Source organism: Typopeltis vanoorti, chromosome 15 (assembly GCF_054136105.1).
Source record: "Typopeltis vanoorti isolate ZY-2024b chromosome 15, IOZ_Tvanoo_1.0, whole genome shotgun sequence".
NCBI classification, from domain to species: Eukaryota; Metazoa; Arthropoda; class Arachnida; order Uropygi; family Thelyphonidae; genus Typopeltis; species Typopeltis vanoorti.
The window spans coordinates 78,655,839-78,669,163 of NC_143563.1; the positions used below are offsets into that span (position 1 = coordinate 78,655,839).

The window sequence follows — 13,325 nt, forward strand, 5'->3', positions numbered from 1 at the left end:
AGTCTTCCCTCTGTTGTTTTCTCCCAAGGAATACAAAATATTATTATTACGGGTGACTCCAAGGAGTCCTTAGACTCATCGAGGGAGGCCCTAAACATCATGTCCATCACAACTATTCGACATTCACACAGTATCTATCATACTTTACCTTGAACTCATTCACTGTCATAGCACCCACAAGACTCTGGCAGCTTATTCCACTCATTAACCACTCTAAAAGTAAAAAACCATTGCTTACTTACTACTGTACCACTTTTTGGATACGAAATAAATAAAAAATAAATAAAAAAAACTTTGAGCTGCCAGTTCCTGATTATCTTCATAAAGAACATTCTAAATAAGATGAAAATATCACAATGAAAGTAATCAAGCTTTTTTGAAGAAAGTTTTGAAAAACAAAACTTTCTTCAAAAAAGCTTGATTACTTTCATTGTGATATTTTCATCTTATTTAGAATGTTCTTTATGAAGATAATCAGGAACTGGCAGCTCAAAGTTGGTTCAAACACTTCTCTCAGTTTTTAGGTTCATTTGCTCTCTGTTATATTATGTCTTCTATTACTGCTTGTAACTTATAAAAATAAAGTTTCCTTTATTTTTATAAGTTATATGTTTCCCCACATTAAAATCTTACAAGTGGTTTTATGAGTGATGGGCAAATAGCAAAGATTAGTATAGGGAGGAGCAGAATCCAGGAGAAGGCAGGTAACTACCTGGTATTGCAGGACTGTGCTTGCTTGGCTACTGCTATTCAATTTGTACATTGATAATATAGAATTTATTTTCATCATCAAGGCAATATAGTGGGTCTGCAGAGTATTTTAAATAGGCTGACATTATTGGGCAGAAGATAGTGGTGTCATTTTAATGTGGAAAAGTGGATAGTTATGCATTTTTTGGGTTGAAACAATTACAAGCGTTGAACAACATTGACAGAAGTGTACTTCAGGAAATTGTAGAAACTAGGAATCTGAGAGGGTTGCTGGAAATTGAAGTTCAAAGGGTATATTGCAAAAGAAATGATAAAGGGGATTACTTTGTTGTTGAAGAACATGTAGAGATAAGAAAGTTATAATTCCTTTTTATAAGGCTTTGATGTTGCCATATATGATTTACTGTGTGCTGGTGGGATCACCTGAGTTTCTTGTGTTCATGAGAAAGTGGTAGAGAGAGACAAGTAACCAAGATGGTGGAAGGCAATCTGCAAGGAAGATTTGAGGGTTTGGGGGTTGGTTGACAAGTGAAAAACAAGACTTATGGAAACATTTAAGTTATTAAAAGAGTTTTATAGGATTTATGCACAGGAAATTTTTTTTGCATTTGCTAGTAAGCGACGAAACAAGAGGTAATCGAGATTAAGAATGTGGTTAGTTAATGCATCAAGACTAGATTTTTCACTTGGAGATTGTGAATGAATGGAATTGGTTGCCAGAGTATGTTGTGAGTGCTTTGTTGATGAATGTGTTTGAGGAGAGGTCTGACAGGTATTGTGTTGATAGCATGGGCCTCCCGTGATGAGTCCTCAGACTCCTTGGATATTTTCATGTAATATTAATAATAATGCAATCATAAAATTTAAAAAAATTAAAATACTGTTCAAAAACATCTGACATAAAATCTTCACTTGACTTTTTACTATAGAAAATGAAAATATTTCATATGAAATGAACCCACCAAACTTGCATATCTGTACAAGTACTAAGCCAATATTTATCAGTGTACTTGAGTAGTCACATTTTAATTATGATACAGTAAATCCCATAGCTGAATGCTGCAGAATTTACTGTATCATAATTAATCTGTCTGTATGCAGGATTTTCCAAAAACAAAGTATATTTAAATGATTGCATAAAAGTATTGTGTTCTTAAAATTGTTCTTCATTTTGTTTTCCCCTTCCCATTGTAGGAGATAATCTGTTAACAGCTGTTACAGTTGCCAAAGATTGTGGTATGATTGAAGAATATGATGCCATTATTAGTGTTAAAGCAGAACTTATTACAGGCTCTAGTGGAATCAAAGTGTATTATTCTTATATGAAATCACCTGGGTTCAGTAAAAAATTAGGACAAAATGGAATAGTTGAGGTAAGGAGATATCTTTTTTGTGGATATATTGATTACTGTTTGTATAAGTACCAGTTATGCCTCACATTTATCTTCCAAATTCCACTTTTTTAAATCGTAGTTTGGGAGGTAAACAAGGCTTTAAGTAATCAGCTTAAGAATGATAGGCCATCTAAGGTTTCCTAAATGATGCTATTCTTTTAGGGAGTATATAGAATTCTTTTTGGGGTATATATGTAATTTTTTTAAAAAATAATATATCTGAAATATTGTTGTTTGATCATATGTCACAAAGTTAAAACATTATCACACAAAATATTTGAATTTTTTTTAGATTAGATTCTTAACATCTTTACAGTTCACCTTTGTGAGGTTCAGCACACATAAGACAGTACCATTGTGAGGAGGCAAAGTGAAGTAGAGGAATGTTATTGACTTTTTTTTTAATGCTATAAATTTTAACTTGAAATACTGTTTATCATTGATGTGGATCATGTTATGAAGGAAAGTAGTATTAACTCCAATATCAAAATTGGAGATGGTAATCTCAGCTCTTTACTTTATGTAGATGATGTTATACTTCTAAATGAATCCAGTACAGATGTGCAAGATTCCCTAACTAAATTGAATGAGTGTTGTATAAATTTGGTATGAAAAATGGTGATTAAAAAAAAAAGTTAAAATAGGCAGCAACATCAAAAACATCAACTGCATCCTGGATAAATTAGGTAGGAGCTGGAGCAGTATGAGTGACCAGCATGTTAACGGAAAGCAAAAGCAGATTATGAGAGAAAAGTAGCAGAGTAGGCCAAAGGAAATCTCAAATTGATATGTGGTGAGTAAAAGGAACAATCACTATTGAAGGATAACTTTAAATTAGTGCCAATGGTAGGAGATGACAGAAGCAGATAAACTAGTTGAGTTACTTAGTAGTGACCACTTTACAAGGATCTGTCATCCAGATGATGATATTATGACAGATGTGAGAAACTGATGAGGTTGATGAATTCAGTTGTACTTCCAATTCATCAATCTGTTCCCATCAACTAAACAACTTGTGAGATACTACAATATTAAGTATTTAGGATATTGCAGAATCTCAGTGCAAATACAGCCATGAAGTTAGATGGGATATCAGACCACATTATGGTATGGTGAAAAGGAAATGACATTGCCTGTAAGTAGGCTGTTTAACTTAAATCTTAGCTGTGGTAAAGACCAAAGTTAGTGAAGGAGGACAAAATAGTACCATTGCATAAAGTAGGCTCAAAGATAGAGGTAGCAAATTATACATTCAGTCAGTATCTCAGGAGTAATGATAAAGGTATTGAGAAGCTGGTCAAAGACAGAATTCAGAACATATGGATAAGATGATACTGCATGGACAGCATAGCTTTGTGAAGGATAGGTTAGGTCTTAGTAAATTTATTGTTTGTAATAGAGTAACAATTGAGTTGGAAAAAGGAAATGGCTGCAAGATGAGACTGATGGATTTTGTAAAGTTGTCTGACAGTATACTGCATGGAACTCTGTTACACAAATTGGAACGAAGGAATATGAAGATGGTGATGTGGATATGGAGTGGTATATTATGCATTAGCAGATTTATATCACCATCTTCATATTCCTTCATTCCAATTCCTTCATTCAAGAAGGCAGGTGACTAGCAGTATGCTTGGACCACTGCTGTTTAAGTTTTATATCTGTGATATGGAAAATGATTTAAAGAGAAATATTGAGTTATTTGCTGATGTTTCAAAGTTGGGCAGTGTAATAGTTAATTATGGCAATGTAGAGAAACTGCAGAATGATTGAAATAGGCTGACACTATGGACAATAGAAAATGGATGCCAGTTTAATGTGGAAAAAGTGTAAAATTATGCTGAGATGAAAAGATTACCTGTGTATGTAGTTGTGCATTATAATGAAAATATATGCTAAGGAGTTGAAGTTAAGAGGGTATATTGCAAAAGTGGCTAGGTAGCTCATAGGTTTATTTGGTTATTGAAGAACACACTAACAAGGAGAAAAGGAAGATATTATTCCTTTTTATAAGACTTTGATACATTTGCATCTAGAGTACTGTGCACAGGTCAGATGATCTACATTTCTTGGGGCTGTGGAAGTAGTACAGAGGATCCAGATCCAAGCAATTAAGATCATGAATGGTTTATGGAATGCTTCCTACAAGGATAGACTGAGGGTTTGTGGGTTGCAGAAGTTGGATGATAGCTAAAGAGGAGGGGATATGATGGAAATATTTAAGTTACTAAAAGAGTTTTATAAGAATTATGAAAAATTTTTAGCCTTTCACTAGAAGAGAAAGAACAAGGGGCAGGGGGGGGGGTCATTGATATTGAGTGAGAGTGTTGTATGTGGTTAGTAAGTGCATCAGGACTAGATTTTTTGCTTTGGATAGTGGTGAACGAATGGAATGGGTTGCTCAAAGTCAGTCGTGAGTGCTTTCTCAATGAATGTTTTTGAGTATTTGTATGTACGTTAATTCTTGTGGATATTGTGGTCCTTCCATGATTGAGTTTTTGGATTCCATGAAGATTGCGGTGCAACATTAATAATATGTCATATTTGTGTCACTCATTCTGATTTTGAGATTTGCTTCTGAGTAGTGCAGAAGTTGGCTACTGATGGATTTCATCATTAGTTTGAAAAAAGACTTAAGGTGGTACACAGATCTCTAGTTAGATGTTATGGATTTGTCTCCCCTGAGATAGATCAACTATTGGTTAATTCATAAACTGCATGATAGATTTCATGGAGCAAGTGTGTGCAATGTTAGCTTAATGTTTTGACTAAATGGAGGAACATCATCCAAGATTCAAAGGATATTTGTTGATGTTAGGTTGACTACGTTTACTTGATCATTCGCTCATGGCAAAAACTATACAGGAGGCGTCAGGTAGTGTGATATATCTAGTGAGATTTTCTTTGGTCATTGATATAGAAGTTATTATTATTTTTTTTATTATTTGTCACCTCCAGGGAGTCCAAAGACTCATCGAGGGAGGGCATCTACTCTACAACTCTGCTTCCAACACTCACAATCCACCAACTGACGGCAACTACACCAATGCCATTTACCGCCGACCACCACCACTAGTATTTCCACAGACAATCACAAACATCCATGCCCAGGATTCGAACCCACAGCCTCTTGACTGGAGAGAGTGGACACGTTAACCACTCAGCCAACCAGGCTGGCAGTTTGAAGAATATTTCTTCTTTGTCATTTGGTAGTGTTTCCTAGATAACTGTTGATAGATATAAGAGTGAAAAACTCTGCGCAGTAGAAGTTACAGCAGCCAAATGGCTTTAAGAATCTTGAAGGTACACAGCCAGTCCTATATTCTCCTAAACTGCTCCAACATTATTGTGCTGAAATTTGATGCTCAGTTACCCTCTAACCCAATGTTTAATTTCATGTGATACCATTCTATGGTCATCATAATAGGTGTCATGCCCTGGTGTAACATTATATTCCACTGAATATAATGGAATTTAATATACTAATAAAAAAGGGAGTAAAATACTAAAGCAAGATGTTCTCTTAACAGTGCAGTGCTGTCTCCCCCTAGGTATCATATTCTTGTCTGCTTATTCTTGAATTTAGGCCTTAACTTCTTCAAGACCTTAACCATCATTTCAGAGATATCTACAAGTTGTCTTCAATTCATCTTTCTCTTCTCATATGGAAGTAGAAGGGTTCCCTTCCTAGAAGAGTTTTTCATCCCACAAGACGAGTAAACTGGCCAGAAGAAGAAGACATGCAATTTTTAGACATAATGACACTAGCTTCATAGCCTTAGTTCATTTGGCCATAAAACAAACATCTCTCTCTCTCTCTCTCTCTCTCTCTCTCTTTCTGTGTGGTCTATCCTTATGTAATTTACACTATTTTGTCCTCTTTCCATTCTCCTTGGCCTCTCAGTGCAGAGCCTGTCAATTTGATCAATATTATTATCATAAGACCTCCATGAAGTTTTATGATATCCACTATAGGCACTACAATTTCTCCTTAAACTTATTCACTGTGTACATTCTCACCACTCTGCCAGACACATCATTCTATTTTCATAATTAGGTTTAATGGAAAGAAAAACGGTACAAAGAAATAATTAAGCACAGGTTTAATAGTTCCAGTATTTTTTCTCTGTTACAGAGATATCTTCTGGGATACAATATAAACATTGTAGAAACACACAAATGAAATCAAAATTGTAATAGTACACACACAAACACAAAGTAGAAGATGTTAGACTAGAAGCCTAAAGTTCCAAAGGGGGGGGGGGGGGGCGTTTTATGGGTGCCAGTAGCTAGTCTTGGCTGTTGGGCAGATCTAGTAATAAAGTTTCCCAAATATTGGGAAGTTTAACATAACTATATTTATTTAGATTAGGTTGGTATTTTAAGCCCACTGCTGATTGAAAAAAATTTCTTTCAAGTTTGCATTCGCTGCAGTGAAACATATTAATATTTTTCCATTCAATTTTGTGTAAGGTATTCGAGGCATTTTCCCCTACACCTGACTGACCATAGTTGTGATGGAGAATGTATTTCTTGCATTTTTCAAGGTGGAGATGTCGACAGATCTTCCAATTTGTTCATTATAAAACAAGTTGCAAGAACCAGAAAACTTGTACACACCTGGAATTGAGGGGTGGGGGAAGGAGTTGATCTTTTGGAGAGAAAGAGAGAGAGCAGATAAAGGCAACTGGTTTCATATGAGGTTTGGATTGCACAGTGTAGAGATTATATTTCTTTAAAGTTCTGGCTATTTTTTTAGAGGGGTGCCCAGATATAGGGAATAGTAACAGCATTACTATAATCTGTAAATTGAGAGTGATATGAGATAGTAGGAGGAAAAAATATTTTGTTAATCTTTTTGGCATTGTAACCATTGGACAAAAAAGGAATGGTGAATAAAGGAGAGTTCAGCTTTGAAAGAAGTTTGGTTGTGCAAAGTTTGGATGCCCTATTAACAAGGGTTTTAATGATACCATATTGTTGGGAGGGGAATGATAGGAAATAATTATTTTATATATATATATATATTGATCCTATACACGAGAAGCTGAGGGACTCTATAAGCACATCAGTGCTGTGTGGGGGTGCAGATGATGACTGAGATAGAAATTTATTGATTTAAATAAATAGAAATTAACTCTTCAAAAGAAAAGTTGCAGGTTGTAGTTGAGAGAAAGCTAGCTTCCCAGTTACAGATAGCAGCATGGAGACTGAAGGATGGCAGTTTGTTTAGTAGGCTTCAATGTTGCACACAGTTTAAAGGTTTGGAAATGTCAAATGTATGTATATATCCAAATGGGCAGGTTTTCTGTAAACTTAGAAAGAAAGAATGCCATTTGTAAGATAGTCAGTGTAACTGGTTGCAAAGCTGCAATGTAGACAGCATGAGGAGTAACTACTGCATTATTTTTCCCAAGCATATTGTTATGGAGAGGAAACTTCAAACCATGCCCCCCCCACACACACACCAAATGTTCCCAGTGTCCTTTTAATGGGACAAAGGTGCTAAGAATTCCTCAGCAAAATACAGCGAATCTACATAATGTAGAAGTGAGAAGAAATAATACAGAAAATCATCTACAGAGAAAGTACACCAGAAGCATAAAGAAATATCATTGCAGATTGGAACTTGGAATGTGAGAGTAATGTTGAAAGCAGGAAAATTAGAAGAATTTTCAGTACTTCTAATTTCCCTAGCAAGAAAGGGAAAGTGATGTAAGAATTCTAGGAGTTAGTGAAATCAAAGGGAAGGGAAGTGGCAATTACTGAAGTGAAAACTATAAAAGAAGAGTGGTGTGACAACATGGTGTGAGTTTGTTACCAAGAAAACATTGAGGGCAAGAAAGTAAAAACTACTTACCACCTGAATGACAGAATATCGATGACAACCTTAACAACGACCCAAGTGGATCTTATCATAATTTGAAGTGTACATGTCATAATTAATTCTGAAGATTAATTCTAAAGATAGAAGAGGCATATGAGCAACTAGAAAAACTAATTATGTCAATTAAAAAAAACAATATGGTAATTTCATTATAATTGAAGACTTGAATGTAGTGGTTGGAGAGGACAGTGAATGTGCAGGAACTGGATGATTTGGACTAGGTATAAAGAATACAAGAGGAGAAAGATTGTTACTTTTGTAAACAACACAGCTTTATTGTTGGTAACATGCTTTTCTAAAGTACCAGAATGAAGATGCCGAACATGGAAATGATAACAGGTTGACTACATTCCAGTCAAGAAGAGATACAGAAATGAACTGAAATCGTGTTACAGCTGCCCAAGAGTTGAAAGAGAGTGAGTGACCACTTACTTATGTTTACAAAATGTGAAATAAAACATTAAAAAATATGTAGAATAAGGAAGAGAAAATAGACTAGTGAGCTACTAAAGACTTAAATATAAGAATGAATTTAAAAAAGAAAGAGATGGCATGTTTGAGATGAACAGAGAGTTTTAAAAAAAAAAAGACGACAACAACAACAAAAAAAGATTGCATGTTTCAAGCGAACAGTGATTTGAAAGACTGGATGGTCATAAAAGAAATACTAAAATATTAGCAGAAAAAGTATTAAGATTTACAAAATTGCAGCCACAGAAGCCTTGGATTACAAAGAAGATAATTGATTTAATAGAAGAATGAAATAAAATAGGGAAAAGAAGATTATAGAAGGTAAGGAACAATATTATTGCATAGGGCATTTTGATATTGGTAAGGAACAAGATTAAGGCAGATTGCAAAAAAAGCAAATGAAAACTGGATAGAATAAATACTTAAAGAAGTTGAACATTATAACTAATATTTAAGGAATTGACAGCGTATACTAGAAATATAGATTAAATAAACTTTAATATATACTTTCCGATATTTCGGCGAACGTCACGTTGCCATCTTCTTGGGAACTTACTACAAAGACACGTGCACAGAAGTACTAATAACAGCAAATGAGACTGAATCTAGGAAGCTAGCGTTTTCCTAAAGTCCTGATGGTGCCCCCTGGCAGGCTATATTGGTAGTTCTTGGCCTTTGGGCTGAAGTTCTTCTGATAAAAGTTTCCCAAATTTGGGGCAGTCTCATGCATCCAATTTGTTGAGGTTTGGCATGTTCCTAAGGGCCGAGGCTGATTCCATGAATAGTCTTTCATACTTGAACTTGCTGCGGTGTATTACTGTGGCTTTCTTCCATCTTATTCTGTGGCGAGTATCCAGAGCGTGGTCTGCAAGCCCAGAGTGGCTGTACTGGTGAAATCGGATATAATCCTTGTGTTCTGAGATTCTGATATTTGCTGTCCTGCCTGTTTGGCCAAAGTAGGACAGTTTACAGCTGCAAGGGACCTGGTATACACCAGGTAGGTCTAGGGGAAGTGGTTGGTCTTTGGTGGAGCGGATAAGGGATGCCAGTTTTCTATGTGGTCTGTAACAAGTGGTCAAGTCATGTTTTTTTAAGATTTTATTGATTTTTTCCGAGGTGCCTCGGATGTAGGGAATGGTGATGGATTTGGAGTAATCTTTTTTTGTGAAGGGGAGGGGGTGGTGGGTTGTGGATAACTGGGTTAAGTATTTTTTGGATTTTTTGGAGGGGGTAGCCGTTGGCTGAGAAAGTGTCACGGATGTGATTTAGTTCAGTGGTTAGGGCTTGATCATTAGAGCAGATTATTTTTGCCCTGTTGAATAATGTCTTAATAACTCCATATTGTTGTGAGGGGAGGGTGATGGGATTGTTGGTGAATGTATCTGCTTGTATGGGTGGGTTTTCTATAAACTGAGAAAACCAAGGTTCCATCAGGTTGGCGGGTGACTAGTGTGTCTAGGAAGGGGAGGTTATTGTTTTCTTCTTTTTCCAGGGTGAATTTGATTCTAGGGTGTTGGTTGTTTAAGTGTGTTAGGAAGGAGAGGAGTGAATCCGGGCCATGTGGCCAAATAGCGAAAACATCATCAACATAGCGAAGCCATATGGTAGGTTTTTGTGGGGCTGAGTTTAAGGCTTTCTCTTCAAACGTCTCCATGAAGAAGTTGGCCAAGGGTGGGGAAAGTGGTGAACCCATGGCTGTCCCCTCTATCTGTTTGTAGAATTTTTCCTGCCAAACGAAATAGCCTGAGTTCATTGTAAACTGAAATAGGGCTGAGATATCGGGAGGAAATTTAGCTTGGATTAGCTCTAAGGTTTCTTTGAGGGGGACATTCGTGAATAGGGAGGAGACATCAAAACTGACCATTATGTCATTATGTTGGAGTGTAAGGTTTTCTATACTGGCTTTGAAGTGTGCTGAGTTTTTTATGTGTAATGGTGTATTGCCAGTATACTGTGAGAGCGCTTTGGCTAAATGCTTGGCTAGTTTGTAAGTGGGGGAATCAATGCCATCCACTATGGGACATAATGGCACATTTTCTTTGTGTATTTTTGGGAGCCCATATATGCGGGGGGGTCTAGAGTTATAGGGTTTTAGTCTGTTGGTAATCTCCACAGGCCAAGAAGTGACCTTCTTAAGGAGCCTATGGAGTTTTCTAATTTGTGAGTTGGTGGGATTGTAATCAATAGGGAGGTAAGTGGAACGATCTAATAATAAAGCCTTGAGCTTACCTGTGTAGTCTTTAAGATTGAGTACCACAGTGGCATTCCCCTTATCCGCTTTGGTGATCACTATTTTTTTTTTGTGTCCCCCTCAAAGAAACCTTAGAGCTAATCCAAACTAAATTTCCTCCCGATATCTCAGCCCTATTTCAGTTTACAATGAACTCAGGCTATTTCGTTTGGCAGGAAAAATTCTACAAACAGATAGAGGGGACAGCCATGGGTTCACCACTTTCCCCATCCTTGGCCAACTTCTTCATGGAGACGTTTGAAGAGAAAGCCTTAAACTCAGCCCCACAAAAACCTACCATATGGCTTCGCTACGTTGATGATGTTTTCGCTATTTGGCCACATGGCCCGGATTCACTCCTCTCCTTCCTAACACACTTAAACAACCAACACCCTAGAATCAAATTCACCCTGGAAAAAGAAGAAAACAATAACCTCCCCTTCCTAGACACACTAGTCACCCGCCAACCTGATGGAACCTTGGTTTTCTCAGTTTATAGAAAACCCACCCATACAGGTAGATACATTCACCAACAATCCCATCACCCCTCCCCCCTCACAACAATATGGAGTTATTAAGACATTATTCAACAGGGCAAAAATAATCTGCTCTAATGATCAAGCCCTAACCACTGAACTAAATCACATCCGTGACACTTTCTCAGGCCAATGGCTACCCCCTCCAAAAAATCCAAAAAATACTTAACCCAGTTATCCACAACCCACCACCCCCTCCCCTTCACAAAAAAAGATTACTCCAAATCCATCACCATTCCCTACATCCGAGGCACCTCGGAAAAAATCAATAAAATCTTAAAAAAACATGACTTGACCACTTGTTACAGACCACATAGAAAACTGGCATCCCTTATCCGCTCCACCAAAGACCAACCACTTCCCCTAGACCTACCTGGTGTATACCAGGTCCCTTGCAGCTGTAAACTGTCCTACTTTGGCCAAACAGGCAGGACAGCAAATATCAGAATCTCAGAACACAAGGATTATATCCGATTTCACCAGTACAGCCACTCTGGGCTTGCAGACCACGCTCTGGATACTCGCCACAGAATAAGATGGAAGAAAGCCACAGTAATACACCGCAGCAAGTTCAAGTATGAAAGACTATTCATGGAATCAGCCTCGGCCCTTAGGAACATGCCAAACCTCAACAAATTTGGATGCATGAGACTGCCCCAAATTTGGGAAACTTTTATCAGAAGAACTTCAGCCCAAAGGCCAAGAACTACCAATATAGCCCGCCAGGGGGCACCATCAGGACTTTAGGAAAACACTAGCTTCCTAGATTCAGTCTCATTTGCTATTATTAGTACTTGTGTGCACGTGTCTTTGTAGTAAGTTCCCAAGAAGATGGCAACGTGACGTTCGCCGAAATATCGGAAAGTATATATTAAAGTTTATTTAATCTATATTTCTAGTATACGCTGTCAATTCCTTAAATATTAGTTATCATGTTTACCAGCGTATAAACCTCTCAACAAGAATAAAGTTGAACATTTGTTATACCTTGTCAGTTCTTCCTTTTAATAAAAGGAGAAGCTGACAAGATATATCTACAATCACAAAACAAACAATAGGGTAATATGAGATGAAAAAGGAAAATTACTTACTAGTAACAAAGAGATAAAGAGAGACTGAAGGAATATATTGGACACATATAATGGAGAAAATATGAATAGTGAAATTATTGAACTAGAGTATGAATTTGAAAAAGAAAGTCTTGGAGCAGAATTACTGGATGAAGAAATTAAAAGAGCAATTAATGAATTACCTAACTGGGAAACTGTAGGAACAGGTGAAAAACAGCTGGGATTTAAAATCAAAAAAATACTGGGAGAGGAGATGCAACATACAAGAAAATTTATTAAAAGTGACTAGGTTAATCTATCAAGAGGGACAGGAAATCTAAGAATTCTATTAAAGTTTGATGGTAACATTATCCAAGAAAGGGAATGTAACAAACTGTAAAAATTGTCAAACATTAAGTTGACTCAGTCACTTCAACAATTATACTAAATATAGTGAAACAGAATCAAATCAAAAATTGAATGTTATTCTGTTGAAGATCAGTTTGGATTCCAGAATGGTAAAAGGAATGGAACTAGAGAAGCAATATTAGCTTTAAGAACAATAATACACAGAAGAATTGAAGTAAATAAAGCTACATACATTGCCTTTGTGGATTTGGAAAAGTCATTTAATGTATAATGGAACAAGCTTTTTCAAATAATGAAGGAAATTGGAATTAATTGGAGAAATAGAAGGATAATTAAGGAATTGTATGCCAACTAGAAAATAAAGATAAGAATACAGGAAGATGAAGCAACTAGAAATTAAAAATCAATGAAGTTGTGAATTATCACCCTTATTTTTCATCCTGTATATAGAGAATGTGATGAAAGTAATAAAGGAAGGAAACAAAGGAGGGAACAGTATGTGGAATGCAGATATTTTATGATATGCTTTGCTGATGTTACAGCTGTATTAGCTGAGAATGAACACAATTTAAAACAGATATTATTTAGGATGGATAATGTTTTATCTGATTATGGACTTAATATAAACACTGCAGAAACTAAAATAATTGTGGTAGATTCAAAAGAACAAAATTAGAT

General features: G+C 36.3%; 1 protein-coding gene across 3 annotated transcripts in view; it reads left to right on the forward strand.

The window, feature by feature from the left end:
• LOC150098917 (polyamine-transporting ATPase 13A3-like) overlaps positions 1–13,325 on the forward strand; it is a 434,948-nt gene that overhangs the window by 308,509 nt on the left and 113,114 nt on the right. For all 3 annotated transcript variants that reach the window (XM_090404645.1, XM_090404644.1, XM_090404646.1), the window contains one exon: positions 1,906–2,084. In XM_090404645.1, the coding sequence (XP_090260771.1) occupies positions 1,906–2,084 (179 nt within the window). The remainder of the gene's footprint in view (positions 1–1,905; positions 2,085–13,325) is intronic.